Below are 18,552 nucleotides of genomic sequence, written 5' to 3' on the forward strand. Positions count from 1 at the left end.
GGTGTCTACATTGCAAAAACCAGCAATGCAAACCACAGAAAGTAAAAGGCAAAAACCCAGTCGCGCACCTCGCTAACCACAGGGGCTGAGTGACCTGCACCCCTAGTCCTCTGCAGCCACAGCTGCCTCCTCCCCAGCTCTCTGCCCACACACCCCACACCTTCCTCTGAAGCACCAGCAGCTGCTCTTTGCAGGCTGGCCTTTCCAGATTTGGTCCTGGGATGAGCTTTATATAGGAGGAGGAGCCAGAGTAGAGCCAACTTTCCTCCTCCTCCATCGGTGTTGCACACAGAGATCAGTCTAAAGTCTCTGACGTAGGTTTTGGTCATGGTCAGATTCTACATGCTGACTCAGGAAACGCCTTATTTGTAATGCTGCAATGGAAAACTGCTGTAAACGGTTGCACTGGCTGCTAACCAGTGACCCAAAGCCATGGCCCCCTGAGCCCCCTGATCTTTCTGCTTTGCTGTATGCAGATAGAGGAAGATCTTTTATTTGCCATGAGTTGACTCTCCGTTAATTGAGCCTCTACACTGCCAAGATGAAGCTAATTATTACAGAGCCAGTGTGGGAGGAGCTGAATTCCTCAACATAGGTTGACCCATGTCCCTTGCTCTTCCGCTGCAGTAGCAAGTATTCAGCTCTTCCTGCACATGGTCTCTTGAGGGCTTGAATGACCGATAGCCTTCTGGTTACCAGTAGTCATACCCTCCTCAGTACCTGCATTAGCAGCAGGGGTAGCCTTCTGTTTGCCAAACACTTGCCAAACACAGTTCACCTGCTGTGTCCAGATTGTTCTTGCCTTCCTAGGAAATGCCTGTTCTGCACTTGGCCATTTATTCTACTTTGCATCAGCAACTGTGATGTGATGCGGTCCAAAGTCTGGAGCCACCACCAGGAATACTGGACAGAAATCACTGGGGGTTTAAAATTACACAGGTCTGAGGTGATCTTCAGATGAAGCCCTCAGAAAGGCAAAACGGTATCCATCTTAGGATTGGTGAGATGGCAGAAACTTTCCCATCCTGATCACATGTTTAAATGTGAACTCAAACTGCAGGGAGGCACCTGACTCCAGTGGCAGAGCCTTCCCTGCATCCCTCCTTGAACAGGGCATTACCGTGTTCTTCCCAAGATTCCTCTGGCAATAGATGGGCTTTAACCATTTTTTAGGGCCTTAGTGAGTCCGACGGGAGGAGGCCTGGCCTGCTTTGCTGCTGGGGATCAGTGCTTCCCTGGAGTGTGCCTTATTTTGGAGAAAGGTGCAAACTGACAAACCCAGACTACATCCCCACCTCTCTAACTCTAGGTATGCAAAAAAGGAGGTATTTAGGCTGGATTGCAGCAGTTAAGAAAGATCAGTCCATTCAGAGGTCCCCAAAGCTCAGGGTAAATTTGGCTATGGGGCTTCACTGAGACTCAGCTCTTAGCATTCGCCTTTTGCTGCCGGTCCATTCCGCTACCCTCAGTACCTCAGCTCCCTGCTCACATCTGTTGTGCAAATGCACAGCATATAATTCTTTCTTGCCCGTCTCTTTCAGAATGTAGTATATATCTAAATCTTCAAACCTGATTCCATTGTGGAGTTTTTCCTCCCCTTTTTTTTCTGCTAAGAAGAACCCCGGATACCCGTATTTGATGTGAGGTTTTAACCTGGAACGTGCAGTGGAAGGGGGATGTTTCACGTCACTCAGCCTGCAGTACAATTTTCAGGGAGCCTGAAATGTCTTCACAGCATGGTGCAAAGGACAGTTTGATCCAGGGGACTAACTGCTGCGGAGTGAAGCCCGAGCCACCTGGCAGAGACATGACACAGGGCCCCCAGCCCCCCTCTTCCCCAAACAACACGGTAGCTGCATCCAGCTCTGGGGCACATTTTCATACAGAGACCACCCAATGGACATGATTTGCTTGTGGTACCTCTCCTACCAGCCAGAGAATATGAAGGAGGTATTTGGACAAGCAAGGCTTGAGGCAGCCCCAAGGGTGGTGGGAGGCTGAGCAGGGCAGACCTACAGGGGAAAGAAAGTGCCCCCCTTCGGTCTCCATCTGGACTCAGAAGCAAAGAAAGAGAGCAAAAAATTCCATAGAAGTTTCTGTGCTGCTTACTTCAAGCAGCCACAGGAATACATCAAGCCTTATGCCTGTTATGTCCCTCATAGGTCTCTCCCTTTGGCCTCTTCAGGTTCAATTTGTTTAAATGGGAGGTGGATGGCACTTTGTTCACAGCACACCGTGTCACAGGTCTCTCGGTGTTTTGCTGCGCAGCAGCTCAGACCGCCTTCGGGGCACTTCAGCAAATGAAATGTTTGCCTCCTGGCCACTCACTGGCAGGAAATGGCTGATCCAGCACTAGTGGTTGCTGTCAAAAATCATGCCAATAAAAGCAGAGGAGTAAAGTAGCTGGCTGAAAATAGAGATAGGCCCTAGCAAGAAGCTGGATCTCTACGTCATGTGAGCCTCCATCACTGCAATGGGACTATGCAGACGTCAGATGCTAAGCAAAGCCCTCTGGCCATAAAACACAATGCTAAGGAGGTGTTTTCCACCACCTCCCAACGCTCAGCCCACTTCAGGTTTTTCTCCTGTAAGTCTCTGAATTTGTCTTTTCACAGGCACCAGAAGGACATTTCTTTGGCCAGCAACTTGCAGCTCTAATTTGCTCAGTACTTAATTCCTTCATCTCCAGGCTTGCAGCAGTTGCAGTCATGGCAGGTCTATCAAATGTTTTCTGTCTGCTGAGGAACAGGCAGGTGAAGGGTCTGGCTCTCAATTCTTCTGGCTTGTCATTTTTATCAGGTTGTGTCCTCCCCCGTGGTCATTACAGGATAAGAAAGGCATTTTACTCTATTTTCTCAACCTTTAGCTTGTCCATCATTCCTTGAGCAGGCTGCAGCAGAGAAAGAGAAGAGATAAACCAAGGGGAGGGGGAGGGCTAGTTCAGGCCATTAGACCCTCTGTGGTAAGAAAAGAGACAGAAGGTATGGCTGCTTTCGAGGGGGATGTTAGGAGGTCAGGCAGCAGGGGTGATGACAGGGCTGCAAGTCCAGGGAAAACAGAGCTGCAAAGTTTACTTAGGAACCCACGGGAGAAGGCTGTGAGCAGCTGCCTGTTTTGCTAGTCTTTAAAGGCAGCTATGAAAGGGGATGGGGGAAACATCTAAGTATGGTGCAGGCAGGGGAAGAAGAGAGAGTCTCCTGTGGGCTGGTGTGAGAAGGGCAGACAGACTGCCTCCGGGGACGTTTGGGAATACGGCTGTCGCCAGATGTGCCTGCTGCAGAAATCATAAGGCCCATAGACATATAACATGCAAAACAAGAAGCTCCTAGTAGAGTCACGGAGAAAGTCTCAACTCTTGAAGGGAAAATTACGCAGCTGGGCATTTAGCACAGGGACGGCAGGCTAAAGCCCGCCTGCTGGTGCTGGGAGGATGGGGTTCGGCAGGCAAAGCGGGCAGCGCAGGGCGCGGTGCTTGGCAGCCACGCCGCTGCCGGCCTCTGCTGCACGTGCCAGGCGCAGCCCGTGCCCGGCCGCCAGCAAACTCCCTCTGTCTCCATTTAAAGACAAGCACTTCGGCCTGCTGGGACAGCTTTCACAGGATCATAGAATGGTTTGGGTTGGAAGGGACCTTAAAGATCATCTGGTTCCAACCCCCCCTGCCATGGGCAGGGACGTCTTCCACTAGATCAGGTTGCTCAGAGCTCCATCCAACCTGGCCTTGAACCCTGCCAGGGAGGGGGCAGCCACAGCTTCTCTGGGCAGCCTGGGCCAGTGTTTCACTACTCTCATGGTGAAGAATTTCTTCCTAATATCCAGTCTAAATCTGCCCTCTTTTAGTTTAGAGCCGTTCCCCCTTGTCCTATCGCTACACCCCCTTGTGAAAAGCCCCTCTCCATCCTTCCTGTAGCCCCTTCAGGCACTGGAAGCTGCTCTAAGGTCACTCCGGAGCCTTCTCTTCTCCAGGCTGAACAGCCCCAGCTCCCTCAGCCTGTCCTCACAGGAGAGGTGCTCCAGCCCTCCGTCCCTCCCTCCCTTCCTCTCTTCCTTCCTCTCTTCCTCATGTTTTCCTTGTAAAACCAAACGCGCCAGCCCTGCCAGCCCCGCTCCCTGGCGCTCCCTCACAGCAGAGCGCGCCCCGCACAGCCGCCCCCCTCCGGCGCTCGCGGCTGAGGGCCACAGCGCGCGCAGCGCCCCGCGCGCCGCCAGGCCCCGCCCCTGGAGCACGGTGAGAGCCCGCCGGGAGCCTCACGGCGGGAAGGGGGGGCGCCCCGCCCCGCCCCGCCCCGCCCGCGCGCCGTGGAGCAGAGGGGACCCCTGCCGGCCTCCGCGCGCAGCCCCGCGCACCACATGAGGCGAAAGGTCCCGCTCCGGGTGCGGGGCGGGGCCGCCTCCGCCGCGGGGCCCCTCAGCGTCGGCCAGGAAAGCGTCACCGCCCCGGCTGCAGCGGGGGGGGGGGGGGGGGGGGCAAACAAAATATCGGCGGAGCAGGAGGAGCTGCGAACGCTCCTGAGAAATAAAACCGATGGTGGCCAGTCGGGTAAATGATGTAAAATCCACGGCAGGGGGTTCCGCTGCGGCACTCCCCTCGAGGAGGAGCCACCAGCCGTACGAACGCGCAGCGCCGAGCTGCCAGCGCCGGAACAGCTCCGCAGTGAGGGCGCCGGAGGGGTCGGACGCTGCTCAGGGTCGGTGTTCGTGGCGACGGAAGCGTAAACCCAAACAACTGCGCTCTTGGCGTAATGGGTGCCTGAAGTCGCGTGTGCTAAGCCTGCTGCATCGCAGCAGCCAGGAGATGGTCAGCCAAGCCAGAAAGCAAACAGACCTTGTTCCGTCTCCGTGGACGTGAGGTGAACCCTCGGGTCCGGAAGGGCCTCGGCTGAGTTCAGCGTCGAGATCTCTGCCCCGCGCTGCAGGAAAGAGGGAGCCCCTGGGACACGACCTGCCAGAGAGCAACAAAAATGACCGGAGTTTTAGAAAACTTTACGATACGTACAAAAAAGACCACAAAACTTGGGTTTGCACAGAAAAGACCGAAGAAGGGCAGGGCAGGGGTAAGAAGCTGCAGCGCAGAGCCCTCGCGTGCAGACTGCGGGCAGGGCCGGCCGCCAGCGCCTCAGAGCGAAGCCGGGCGACGTCCTGGGAGCCAGACGCCCTCGCCACCGGGCGGACCGGGCCGCACGGCACCGGGGCGGCTTCACTCACGAAACCGAGAGCCTCCCGCTCCTTGGGTTTGTAAACGGGTCCGGTGCGATCGCTTCGGAGGGGCCGAAGCCCCTCGCTCCGCTCATCCCTCCTCGTTCGCGGCACCTGCTCCCGCGGCCGCTCCCCGTCCCCAGTCGCTCTCCCCAAACCCGCAGCCCTTTGCTCCGAACCAGGCGGGACGCTGCCGGCACAACCCTGCCCCAGCACCGCGACGGCGGCGGCGGCTTGGGCACAGCCGGCCTCCCAGCCCCGCTCCGCTCCCGAGAGCCGCGGCTCCGGCCCGCCCCGGGGGGAAGGCAGGCCGCCCTCCGCCCGCCCCGGGCCCGCCCCGCCCCGCCGTGCCGTGCCGTGCCTCGCTGGGAGCTGCAGTCCAGGAACTACGAGCCCCGGCGTGCCCCGCCGCCGGCCCCGGGGCCGGGCGGGAGCGGCGCGGCATGGCGCTGCGCGGCTGCCTGCGGGCCGGGCCGGGGCTGCTGCGCGCCGCGGGGCCGCGGGGGCCGCCCGCCCGCGGGGGCTGCGCCGGGGGCCGGGTGAGCGCCGGGGGCGAGGGGCCGGGGAGGGGGAAGGGCTCCTGCGGCGCCTGACCGTCCCCTCCGCTCACCTTGCAGCCGCCGGCCTTCGGGTTCCTCTTCGACGTGGACGGGGTGCTGGTGCGGGGCAGCCAGGCCGTGCCCGCCGCCCGCCGGGCCTTCCGGAGGCTGGCGGACGGCGGCGGGCAGCTCCGGGTGCCGGTCGTCTTCCTGACCAACGCCGGCAACTGCCTGAGGTCGGCCAAGGCTCGAGAGCTCTCCCAGGCGCTGGGGCTGCAGGTAACGGCGGGGGGGGACAGAGCCCAGGCTGCTGGGAAGCGGCTTCTTCGCGGCCTCCCGGTTCGGGTGCCCCGGCTTTAGGAGGGAGCACCGGGAGGAGGAAGAGGAGGAGGAGGAGGGAGCTCATCCGGCGCGACCTCTCCGGGAGGGGTGGAGGGCTGGGGGTGGCAGCAGCACCTCGTCCCGAGGGGGTGGAGGGAGGCGGGTGGCCACGGGGGGCGGGGGGGAGGTGTCTTCCCTGCGGATCCCCCGCCAGCCTCGCCCCGCCTCACCTCCCCTCCCTCCCGCAGGTGTCTCCAGAGCAGGTGATCCTGTCCCACAGCCCCCTGCGGCTCTTCAGCCAGTTCCACCAGAAGTGCATGCTGGTGGCTGGCCAGGGGCCCGTGGAGGAGAACGCCCAGAAGTATCCTTTGCTGTGCTGGCTTCCTGAGGTTCCGCACATGCCGCTGCGGTGCGGCTTCCCAGCTAAACGCTGCTGCTTCTGCCCTGCCCTTACCGCTGGCGCTCGCTCGGTCAGCTCGTGGAAGAGCAAGGAGACAGAAAGGTCACTGGTCTTGTCTTACAGGGAGGCACCCTCATGGAGGGGGCTCAAATGCAGCCACTGACTGTTGATCTCCATCTTGGTCACCTCCTGGCTGTCCTTGTTCTGTGTTTGGCTTTTCACACTGATTACCTCTCCTATGGTTGCTGTTCCTGTTGGCAGAATGTCACATGAGGACTCCGTCAGCGCTGGGCCTCTCTCACTTTCAAGATAAAATTGTGCTCCTCTCATTCTTTCATGGCAAAGTGCATTAGAGATCACTCCCAACTCTCCCACAGCTAAGGTTTTCCTCAGCAATCTGACAGCAATTGAAGAAACTCAAACATCATTAGAGTCAGAGTGGCCCAGTGCACGGACGTGGTCTAAACGACAATCCCACATGCATATTTCCTGGCTGAGGCGAGAGCACAGCAGGTCTGAGGTATCCCATGTCTGCAAGGGGATGAGAACTGCCTGCAAGGTTTGCAACATCTCAGCCTGTACACACAGAGTCACACCTTGTACTTAACGCTTAACTTCATTTGGTACAAAACCTTGGCCCGGCTCTATGTTTCCCAAGGCCAGCAGGGTGAGCTAAGGGCAAGGTGTTCTGCAAGCAAACACAACTCATCCTTCACTTGGCATAGTTCTGTCAGCACAGACTATTTTCTTTTCACCAGCTGAGCTGACCAGAGCTTCACTGATTCTGCTTCTAGCCAAGAAGTCTGACCAGCCCCCTTGCGCTGCACTGATATGAGAATCTTGGCCTGAAAGGTCTCCCAAAGCACATCCATTCTGTTATGGAGTGACCTCTGCCTAATTCCAGGGATTGCTGATCACAAAGTAAATCAGCCCAGTCTGGGGTTTTTTTGTAACCTTTAGGGCCACCTTTAGGTTGGAGCAGTGTGCAGTTTGACTGAAAGACATGAGGTTATGCATTACCAGGTTAAATAACTGCTCTGCTGCTATAACTTGTATTCCTTAATCCTGTACATGCTTTTGGAAGTAACTTAAAAAAATAGTCACTTAAAAAAAAAGTCTCCACAACTTTCCTTGATGGTCTGAAACAGCCTGGGGTTCAAGCACGTGGTCACCACAGAGGCACTGAGGAAGGCGTATCCCCTGTTAGACATGGTGGATCAGAGCCGGAGGCCAAAGGAGTTGGTAATTTCTTGATGCACCAGTAGAAAAGGTGGTCCAGTGTGGTGGTGCTTGCAGTGTGTAGCATGGGGTGGAGAAGCTGCAGAGGTGCAGAGCGGCTGGCTGCTAGTGACTTTCTTCAGCGAGAGCCTGGGACTGGTACTGAGCAGCCAGCACCTCTCTGCTCTTTCCAGCGTTGGTTCCTGCAGGAATGGCAGTGACTTCCCCCTCTTCTTTCTCATGCCATGCCTGTCTTTCATTGCTGTTCCTTGCAGTGAGTGCTAAGATGGTTTGGCTGACATCTCCAGCTCTGAGACAGGAATGCAAGATCTCTGAAATCCAGTCTGGGATGGGGGGAGAATCTTTCTTCGGAATTCTGGGTGGCCTTCTCCTGCCTCTTTATGGAAGTGCCTTGACAGTTTGAAGGGAAGCATTTTTAGCTTTGTTTTGGAGATGGCATTAGGTTTTGCATTACTAACCCAGCCTTCATCTTCTTCTGGCAGCCTCCTCCAACCACTGGCTTCCCCACTATAGAAGGTAAGCAATAGCCTTTGTTTACGTCTGAACAGCAAGCAGAAATAGCAGCAAGGCAAGCCAGCTGGAGTGGGAGCTAATGATGTGCTGCAGGTTCTTCGGTATCCACAGGCAGCTTATTCAGAGAGTACAGTCCCTGCCCTCATTCAGCATGAAGCACAAGCTGGATGAAAGCAAAGCCAATGTTTCTCTGTGCTCCAGTATCTGGGACCAGTGGTGCACGTGGTGGAGCCCTGGCACCAGCTGTGTTCTGACGGTAGCTGTATTAGCCAGGGCATCCCAGCAGAGGAGTGTTTTGGCTAGTGGGTGGCTTTTGATAGCAGGTCCTGTACTTGGATGCTGTGAGTTTCCAAGCATCTCTTGAAATCTTCCAGGGGTGATTCTGTTTGGTGAGCCAGTGAGGTGGGAGACAAGCCTGCAACTTATTATTGATGTACTCTTGAGCAACGGGAACCCTGGGGCAGAGCTGCGAGAGATACCGTACCCCCATCTGCCTGTCCTTGCCTGCAACATGGATCTCCTCTGGATGGCTGAAGCCAAGATGCCCAGGTGAAAAGCATGTGTGACATTTGTTTTAGCCTATTTCATACATCTCTCCTGCAGATGATCTTTTCTTACTACATATGTTAGTGTTAGAGTTTGACTGTATGGCATGATTAGCAGCAGAGACATGAAAACTGCATGAGAAACAAAGACTAAAACTTTCAAGAAGCAAAGGCCAAACGACTGCCTGTGGAGGTTTGTGTGGGTAAATACCATGTCCAAACTAGGTGATACCCTGGCTAGAGCAGATGGTCCTCCTCACTGAGGAATGTTTGGTGCTGAAGTGGTGTGACTGGGGATACTGACGACCTCCTCTCTGGAGCAGGTTTGGCCATGGCACTTTCCTTCTCTGCTTGGAGAACATCTACAAGAAAGTAACGGGCCGGGAGCTGAAGTATGAGGCATTGATTGGCAAACCCAGCACCGTCACCTACCGCTACGCTGAGTACTTGATAAAACAGCAGGCAGAGAAACAGGGCTGGAAGTCTCCCATCCGACGCCTCTATGCAGTTGGGTAAGAGAGTGTTTTTCCTGCTGGATTCCTTAGAGAGTTGCATGCTGACTTCTCTTCAGTGTTTTTTATTAATGGATATTTCTAAAATGAGTACTAGAATGCCCATGGCATATTTGGAGCCTCACATCCTGGAACAGAGACTCGCTAGCTTTTTGCACCCCATGCTTTTAATGATTTGAAGGGCCCCATCAGCCTAGCAAAGATGTTACTGTAGGATGCAGAGTTCATGTAGCATGACTGGATTAAAGAAACTCAGATGTAGTACCATTAGCCCAGTTAGGCCAAACACTTGGGACTGTAGAGAATATGTTACAGTAACGGCTAAAACTGCTATGGGTGCTTTGGACGTGTCTTTTCCCCTTTGAAAGATGCTTTTCAAGCATGTGGCCTGAACAGGACAGACCAGTAGGTAGACTCACTGGCCCAGTCTGGATGGTTCTCTTCATGTTAGCAAATACCTTGCGCCCCTTCCTCCCTCAGTGTTGCCTTGATTCCAGTCTGCCAGAGCCAGACATTTATGCATAGGCTAGTTTCTGATTTCTGTTTCACACTGTGACCTTATCCAGGGATAACCCTATGTCCGATATCTATGGGGCAAACCTCTACAACAACTACCTCAAGTCAGCTCACCGGAACCAGGTCCAGACTGGGGTGAAGAGGAGCCTGCAGGCAGCCAGTCCCCAAACTGAGGATCCCCTCGAGCTGAGTAAGGACTGCCACAATTCAGTGGAGAGCTGCGAGTCGATTCTGGTCTGCACTGGTGTCTACCGCCACAATGCAGATGTCCCCAGTAACGTGGAGGAGTGCACAACAGAGACGGTGTTCCATGGCCATCGGGACTTCTCCTTTGACCCCAGCCTGGTGGAGGCATCTTACATAGTGCAGGATGTGAATGATGCTGTGCAGCTTGCTTTCAAGAAGGAAAACTGGAGCTAGGGTTAAGATGGATGTGCCTAAAAATCTACCATCAGGGACTTTATGTACTGGAAAGAGAAGAGGGGAAGAATGGGGAGAGACCTGGGGTGATCTTCTAATCTGACCAACATGAAAGAAGACTCTTCATCTCACCACTAAAAGCCCCTTGCTTTTATTGATACTCATCTGCAATCCTGACAGCTGCCAGCAGGCTTTCGACTGTGAACATACCTTGCTGCCATCAGTAACTGAGCCATAAGGGAAACAGGGTATAAGGAGAAGGCTTGCCCCAGCAATCCCAGTTTTGTTCGGTCATCGGAGTTCTTTCTTTTCCACCATTTGTGTGTGAAGATCAGGCAAGCCCACGCTCCTCCTCGCTATGTGTTTGAGGATGAAGCTCTTCCCTGTGCAAGGAGCCACCCACCAGCCAACGTACCATTCGTACAATGTACTGTTCATCCCGTCTGTGACATGAGCACACCAGAAGCTGTGTTGTGGTGGCACTGTGCCAAGGGAAGGCTTTAAGTCTTAACTTTCTCCTTGTGAAGAATAAGTGCCTATGGACTTTAACAAATTCTGTTTGTTTGGGGATTTGCCACTGCATCACTGTCAGTCTGAAACAAAGCCCCATTTTGTAGTCCTCCAGCGGCTATGGAGAGGCAGGGCCCCTCTTTGGAAGCTGCAGTAGCCAGAGCAACTTGCTGCAGGACTGAGAGGAAAGTTCTATTATTCCCTCTTCCCTGTTTGGCATTCTGTGAACACTTCTGCTTTTTCGCATCCTGCTAGGGAGCCAGCAGCCTGCTCTCAATAGCAGAGGAAACCGCCACAGAATCTGAATTTCCAGAGGCGTCTTTGACCAGAACTCAGTGCTGCAGCAAGAGACTGCTTCAGCACCCGCCCTCACCCCAGCCACTGCAAGGGACATCCCCATGCTCCAGCTGGCACAGCTTCCAAAGAGGGGCCTCCCTTTGGAACAAGGGCCAACCAGAAAGAGTCACACACCACCTTTGCTCCTTCCTTGCACACAGGGATTGAAAGAGGAGAGCGTCAAGCTGGGATGGTACCTGCGCCCCAGATCCACCTCTTTGTCTGTAAGAGTACAAATGTACCTGTCCTCTATTTCCTGTGTTCCTCTCTTCCCTTGTGTGGTTTGCAGCTCAGGGTTACCCCTTACGGTCTGATCACTGTTCCCGCCTTTTCCTTTAGCATGCAGGTAGAGTCCCCCTAACATGAGTTAGCAGTGGGACTTGCCTGCCCAGGAACACTAACAACATGCACTTCCCATTGGGTCTGTTTTCCTAGCTCAGGCTATCCAGAGAAGGGTCAAGCCCTGTGTCTCGTCAGGCAGTCCAAAGAAATTAAGTAAGCATTGCTTGAGAAACTCCATGTGAAAGACTGGCTCAGCAAGGAGTGTCCTAATTCCAGAGGAGCATTGTGATTTTAGAAGCATAAGTCAGTCTGTGTGATGGAAAGCCTTTGGAGCCACCACAACTGAGCCGAGGTATACTCAGCTCACACCACACTGAGAGATCAGAAGTGGGCCTGCTCTGCCTCCTCTTTCTTCCTTCCTGCTTTACGAGGCAGCGCCGTGCACAGGGTACAAACAAGATGTTCTGCACAGAAGTTTGGGTTGTTCTTGATTAAAATCTCAGCATCTGCATGCACTGACATTCTGCTTCAGCAGCTGTCCATCCTCTCCATGCTGATGTATCTTCCCATGAAGGTCACACTGCAGAGCAGGCTCTTATGTTATGTGAGGCTGAAGGGGACTGGGTGCTTTGTTGGTGACCTAAGCAAAGAGGTCGTTCTCTGTGACTTGTTTCTCTATCCTTTGTTTTATGAACAGAGGCAGAAAAATATCTCTTTGGGTGAATTTCCCTCCCTGAAATCTGTAACAGGAAGCAGCCTCTTCTTCTCTTAGCACTAGCTGTGGTTCTTCTCCTTTGGCTTATTGCTTGGCTGCTTCTAAAAGCAGCTGTAATGTGAGGAACACAATCTTACATTTGAATCCTTTGCCTTTCACTGGAGAGAAAAAGAAATTACCATTTCGTCTGCTTGCACAAGACAAGGGCCTGTCTCCAGTTCCTAGCAGGATAAGTACAGGGAAGGGCTTTGCATGTAACATAGGGAAGGTCTTTCAGCTTTCAGAGCATCTCCACAGTCGTCAGTTGTGTGGTGGACCCAGTGTTTAAGCCCTGACACTGGAAGCCCAAAAGCCGTTTATTCATAAACCAGCTCCAGTGTCCCTCAGCCTTACTCTTCAGAGGTGCCATCCAGTGCAGAAAGAGGAATGCTCGCTTTCCTCGCAATATTTGCTAACTTGGGTGATAATTTTCATAGGACTGATTTGGAGCGGTTTTCTAGGCCATGATTACATAGACCTCAGAGAGGCTGCTGGCAATAACTGCTAGCCACACATTCAGCTTGGTAGGCGCTTCCCTGCAGAAATACTAAGGTCTGTCTGTCGGAGTGTGCAGTAACCTTTGGCAGAACTCTTTCTTGTTGCTTGTGAAGGCTGTGGTGCCAGTTGCTCAAAGACAAGGTGCTGCCGAGCCAGCGTTCCCTGAGCGGGGTAGCGCTGCTGACCCAGCTGTCCCAACGGGAGCCGGGTGCGCTGGCTGCTGTGCTGATGGTGGCGGTAGCTCTGCAGGGGGAATGTGCAGAAGAATTTCTGAGAAACCACAAGCAGATTGTAATTTCGTGTCAGCATGCACGGCACATCTCAGCCAGAAACGAGGTAGGTAGCAAGAGGAAGGAGGTAGCACCTCCTTCAAGAAAGGAAGAGGTTTGTATTTGCATGAAGAGCAAGTCAGGCATCTGCGTCTTTGGAATAGCGGTGGAGGTGAGCTGACTGATGTGAATCTGCTTCAGATTCCAGCTCTACCTTTAGCTCCAGATTTGTTTTTTTACCATGTTGAAACAGTGCTCTGGGAGTCTTGAAAATGTGTAGGAGGAACTTCAGTGATAAGGAATTCCAGAAATGCTTCGCTTGCGAGTTGGAATTGGACAGAAGGGAGGAGAAGAAATCTAGAAGAATCTTGCACTCTTTCCCCACTTCTTACCAAGTAAGGTTGCATGAAAGGCTCTGCTTGTTGGCCTGTGCACTAATGAGGCAGATGGGCTGCCCTTGGTCTGAGCGACAGGGAGACCTTTCCCCTCTTCCCCTGCTCAGCTCGTTGAAACAGTACACTTCGTCCAGATCACTGCCCAGGAACTGCATGGGCACAGTGGATGGGTTAGGAAACCTAGGTTCTCCAGCTGCTATTGAATATGGATTTGATTGTGGAAAATTTCTGCAGAGGAAAGTGCTTGCCAGGTCTCCTCTGCATGAGTTTTGTGCCAGAGTCCTGTGCATACTTCTAGCTTATCTGCAGTTCATTTGAGGGCATATGTTCTTGCTAGAGTTCAGTGAAATTCTTCTTCCTTGGAATTGCAGCTTCCTGGAATTAGCTTCAAGCGTGGCTGGAACAAAACCTTTCCTTTGTCTCATGTGTTGCACAGAAGTGGTATTTCTGAAGCTGTATTTCTCTCATTTGGAGCAAGCATACTTCTGTGCAGATTATGGGACCAAGCAGGAGAGGGGACTTCGCTGACCTGATATAGCTTAATATTTATATGGTGCGCTGCCCTATACAACAAACACGATGAAGACGTGATCCTATCGGCTCCGTCTTCCACAGATGGATCGGTTTTATTCAAGCCTAAAGGGAATGTGCAGTGAGGTAAAACAGGGAGGAACCAGAGGAGAGACCGCCCTTGTTTTGGCTCTGAAGCAGAGAGCTTTTACATCTTACAATGACGTGGTGCCCGGAGAGGAAATTTCCTTTACTCCACAGGACACATGCAACTACTGGCCTGGTGTTCAGGGAGTCTTACAACACTACTGTCTCCTTTCTTCCAATCTTAATCCTGGTGTGTCTTTTTCCCCTCCAACAAACAAGTACTATTTCAGATTATGTCGTGTACATTGTAGCAGAGTGATTACATATCATACAGAGAAATCGCAAGCTGTGATTGTTTTAGATTTCGTATTAATTTTGACCCAGTTCCAGAGTTGCTCCTTTGATCTAGCACATATAAGAAATAATTTTCTTTGAAATAAATTTTGAAGTGTTGTGCGTACATTTGAGTATTGCCCTGATCGCTTTCATGTCTTTGGCCTAGAAGATTATCAGGACAAATTCTGTCTGTTGTTCTGTTCATCAAGTTATTCTCAGATTTTCTTGGGAGAACCGCCCTGAAAGGTGCCTCTTCACTGATTCTTTTGTTTGGGCTAAACTGTAATTCCCTGTAAGCTCTACATCTGCCATAGTTGGGTGAAATGAGTGCAACTTTGACCATTCCCACTCTTCACTCTGCATACCCCTACCCCACTACAACAAGCGTGGGGAAAAAAAAAAAATCTCTTTGTGTTTTATACTGGTATCAAAAGCTCGCTGAACTGAAATGTAATTATGAGCCATAGATTGTTACACATTTATAGCCTTCTGAAGAGCACCTGTATTCCCCAACCTGAATCAGCAGTTTAGTTACAAAGACTCTGTGTTCGGAGGTAGACAAACCAAGGCACCTTTGAACCTTGGTGCGGGCCAGGTGAAACCTTTCTACACTTGCCTGTGACTTCAGCCCTGACCATCTGAATAGCTTAAACAAGTGCTGCACAAAGCGTGTGTCTGAGAATCCCAGAACCTGCCTTTCCCACACAAAAGGCATTTTAAGTATGGTTAGAGCAGATTACGCTCAAACATCAGCTTTGCCTCCTCCTCTCCCACTGCTGTCAGTTTCTGACAGCTTACTGCAGGGTATAATTAGGGATTTAGTTTCTGGTCTTTCTTTCAGGCATACATTTGCCTCTTTTTTTTAATTTTTTTTTTTTATTCCCCCAAGAAATTGCGTCATTATTTTGTTTCCTCTTGAGTTCTGCCTTCAAGAAAGTTTTGTCTTTCCCCCAGCGGGGGTATTTTTGAGGGCATGCTGGTGTCTACTAGCAGTGTAAACTAGAAAGAGGAGCATTTTAGGTGTTCAGTATGACTGTTTCACAAAACTCTGTTGTCTGCTGCTTGCCTTTAAATATACATATACGCACACATGTCTGTGCATACACATACATAAAGAAGACAGAAGCATAGCTTTGGAGCTGCTGAAGAGCAGAAGCTATTTATAGTTTAGCCTTTTAATGTTTTAACAGTAATGGTTAAGCACTAACACTTCCAAGGACTGCACATTGCATTAAATAACTGGATCACGCGGGAAGCATCAGCTTGTCATATCTCATCCTACAGTGTGCTACAAAAAGCTCTTCAGTGCTTTCTCAAGTAGAAGATATTTCTTCCCTCACTCCCATTTTAAGGCACAGACAGAATTTCTGCTTCCTTCCCCACAAATAAGGTCTTTGTCTTATTCTCACCTGTCTGTTCGGGTTGTTTGCCCTGCTGGAGCCCATGCTCAGCCCAAGGAAGCCTTTGAGCTCCCACCCTCCTTCTCAGCGCTCCCCCGTCCTTGCTCATAGCTCCCCTTGCCCTAGAGCTGCAGGTCCGTGTTCCCACATGCCTAGCTTGGACCCAGGGACCTTCCCAGCCCCAGCAGGGATTCTTTGGTCTCTGGAGAACCATTCCCCGCACACTGCCTGGGAAACCTGGAGCACGAGAGCCACCAAGGCAAAGCCGTCAGTGTCTGCTGCCCGGGCAGGGCAGGAGCAACCCGTGCTGCGTGAGGGCTGTTGCCCTGAGCAGCCCAAATGCATGCTTGGTTTTCACTCCACATCTTCTCATATAAGTGGAAAACTTTTCTTGCAGTGGAGCAGGTAAATGTGGTAGGAGCCAGACCAATTTAGCTAATCCTCAGGACTGACCACACATTAATCATGCCAGTGACACAAGCATTGGCTTATCCTGAAAAGGGCCAGGTGAATGTACCCACCTTAGCTAAAGGCAGGATCCAGTACACAAGAATGTGGGTTTTACCCTCCACCGTTGATCACACATGCTTACAGTGCCATCTAATCCAGCCCTTCTGTGGAAACTGAATTATGAGCCACAGCCAGTGTCACTCACAAACCCTCGCTGCCGTCCTGAACTGGGCAGCTCCCAGCACCACTCAAAGAGAAGCAGCACTGGGCCCTGCTCAAGCCTGAAAGAGCAATGCAGACAGCAAAAATCCTTCTTGGCTGTGGCCTTGAGCCTCACGCTCCCTATGTAGCCGCCCATCCGGCAGAGCCCTAAGCAAGGTGTTTGTGGGGCTTTACAAACATTGCAGTCAAAGCAATTGTTTGCCCACGGTTTGAGGGTTTTTTTCCCGGCAGGCAAGGCTGTCAGAGAGAAAAAGCCTCGCCAGCGAAACACGCGGCACTCCGTGGCGGAGTCCAGGCGCAGCGCTCTCATCGCCGACAAAGCCTGCACACACAGAGAGCAAAGCAGACACAGTGGGAGCGTACCTGGCAAGCAAAGGAGAGGCAGCTCGCTCTCCTTGCGTCGTGAAGGACCTCAGACCAAGCTGCTCGACTGAGCGATGCTGCAATGGCTTCTGTCAGGCAAAACCTTGCCGTCTTCCCTTGCTGGGCGGCATCGCTGCGGAGGCAGCAGCGTGGCAGCACGTCTGAGGCACTGGCATGGGATGTGCTCACGGGGAGCAGCCCCGAGGGCAGGGCAGCCCTGTGGCTCCATGGGGCAGAGGGCTGCCGGAGCTGCGACCCCTGGGCCGAGCACCTTGGCAGAGGCCCACGAGCTGCCCAGACTAAATGCGGGCAGCACTGCACAGGGTGACTGGGACGCTGCTGTGAGAGGTCCTCAGGCTGCCACACAGTCACCTGCTGGAAAATAAATGGTGACAGCCCTCTTCGGCCTCACCTGATCTTAAACTTGTGAATGCCAGCGACGCCTGTCGCCGTCACAAAGCTGCGGGTGCTTGCCTGCTGCCTCCTGGTCCTTCTGTGAGCACCTGCATAGGTGTCCTGCCTGTTTTGCCCTGGGATGAAGCCTCGTGTCCTCCATCCTGGCACCAGGCTAGGCTACACCAGCCCATTCACCACCATCCAGGCTGCACTGTTCTTCTGAACGCTCACCTTTCTTATGATAACAGGAAGTATTTTTATCTGCTAGTTGAAGTGTGGAATTAGGGAGAAAGGGCCCTTAGACAGCAAGAGAGCACGTGCGTGTTCAGTCTCATCTGACGCTATGTACCATGACAAGGTGAGCTAGAAGGTGGTGATGAACGCAAGCAGCACTGATGCAAGGTTGCTTCTTGGCAAGTGTGTCCTAGCGTTGAAATCACGATGTGGGTGTAGCAGAAAATAGTGGCTCCCTACCCCCCAGCTGCAACCCAGCCATGCAGGTAACAGCAGCAGAGATCATAGAATCACAGAATCATAGAAAGTTTTGGGTTGGAAGGGACCCCTAGAGGTCATCTACTCCAAACCCCTGCAGCGAGCAGGGACACCACTAACTAGACCAGGTTGCTCAGAGCCCCATCCAACCTGGTCTTGAATGTTTCCAGGGATGGGGCCTCCACCACCTCTCTGGGCAACCCGTTCCAGTGTTTCACCACCCTCATTGTAAAGAATTTCTTCCTTATATCCAGCCTAAACCTACCCTGTTTTAGTTTAAAACCATCACCCCTCGTCCTGTCACTGCTGTCCCTACTAAAAAGATTGTCCCCATCTTTCCTATAGGCTCCCTTTAAGTACTGAAAGGCTGCAATCAGGTCTCCCCGCAGCCTTCTCTCCTCCAGGCTGAACAAGCCCAGCTCTCTCAGCCTGTCCTCATAGCAGAGGTGCTCCAGCCCTCGGATCATTTTTGTAGCCCTCCTTTGGACCCGCTCCAACAGTTCCACGTCCTTCTTGTGCTGAGGGCTCCAGAGCTGAACGCAGGACTCCAGGTGGGGTCTCACCAGAGCAGAGTAGAGGGGCAGAATCACCTCTCTCGCCCTGCTGGCCACGCTTCTCTTGATGCAGCCCAGATGAGATGCAGCAGCATGGCCTTTTTTAAAGCCTCTGTTTTGACCATGCTTTTAGAAAACTAATTTATCTCTGCCCCCCTCACTCCAGGTTCCGTTGACAATAATGGTTATGCTGTGATTCTTCTTCCCCTGCTTTTCCTCTTGATTATTGCTGTGTGTCTCAAGAAATCTTGGTGTCAACCCACCTCAAGTTCTCCCCTTCCCTTTCTCAATCATTTCTTTGTTTCAGCTTTAAGCATGAATTCTCCTGGCACCTCAGACCGATTTCTTCTTGTTGTCAAGAGCAGCCAGTGGCATTTACCAGAGTGAGGCTCCTCAGGGAGCCTGCACCAACATAGATCAGACAGTTGTCATCATTGCTGTCCTCGATGTCCTTTCCCAGTAAGGAAAGTAAGTGCCCTTTCGCCCTAAGCATCTGGGTT

The 18,552-nt window shown here is 52.7% G+C and overlaps 1 protein-coding gene across 3 annotated transcripts; it reads left to right on the forward strand.

Moving 5' to 3' along the window:
• Window positions 1-4,943: 4,943 nt before the first annotated feature.
• On the forward strand, window positions 4,944-14,299 carry HDHD5 (haloacid dehalogenase like hydrolase domain containing 5). 3 transcript variants are annotated; one of them, XM_075429386.1, is made up of 8 exons: window positions 4,944-5,228; window positions 5,811-6,011; window positions 6,302-6,414; window positions 7,602-7,695; window positions 8,175-8,208; window positions 8,580-8,754; window positions 9,074-9,262; window positions 9,829-14,299. In XM_075429386.1, the coding sequence occupies exons 1-8, from the start codon at window positions 4,959-4,961 to the stop codon at window positions 10,196-10,198; spliced, it is 1,446 nt and encodes a 481-aa protein (XP_075285501.1). In that variant the 5' UTR covers window positions 4,944-4,958; the 3' UTR covers window positions 10,199-14,299. The 3 variants fall into 3 exon arrangements, with proteins under 3 accessions (XP_075285501.1, XP_075285503.1, XP_075285502.1); XM_075429388.1 differs by having other exon boundaries at window positions 4,944-5,051; XM_075429387.1 differs by lacking the exon at window positions 4,944-5,228 and adding an exon at window positions 5,637-5,732.
• The last annotated feature ends 4,253 nt before the right edge of the window (window positions 14,300-18,552 follow it).

Source organism: Opisthocomus hoazin, chromosome 8 (assembly GCF_030867145.1).
Source record: "Opisthocomus hoazin isolate bOpiHoa1 chromosome 8, bOpiHoa1.hap1, whole genome shotgun sequence".
Lineage (NCBI taxonomy): Eukaryota > Metazoa > Chordata > Aves > Opisthocomiformes > Opisthocomidae > Opisthocomus > Opisthocomus hoazin.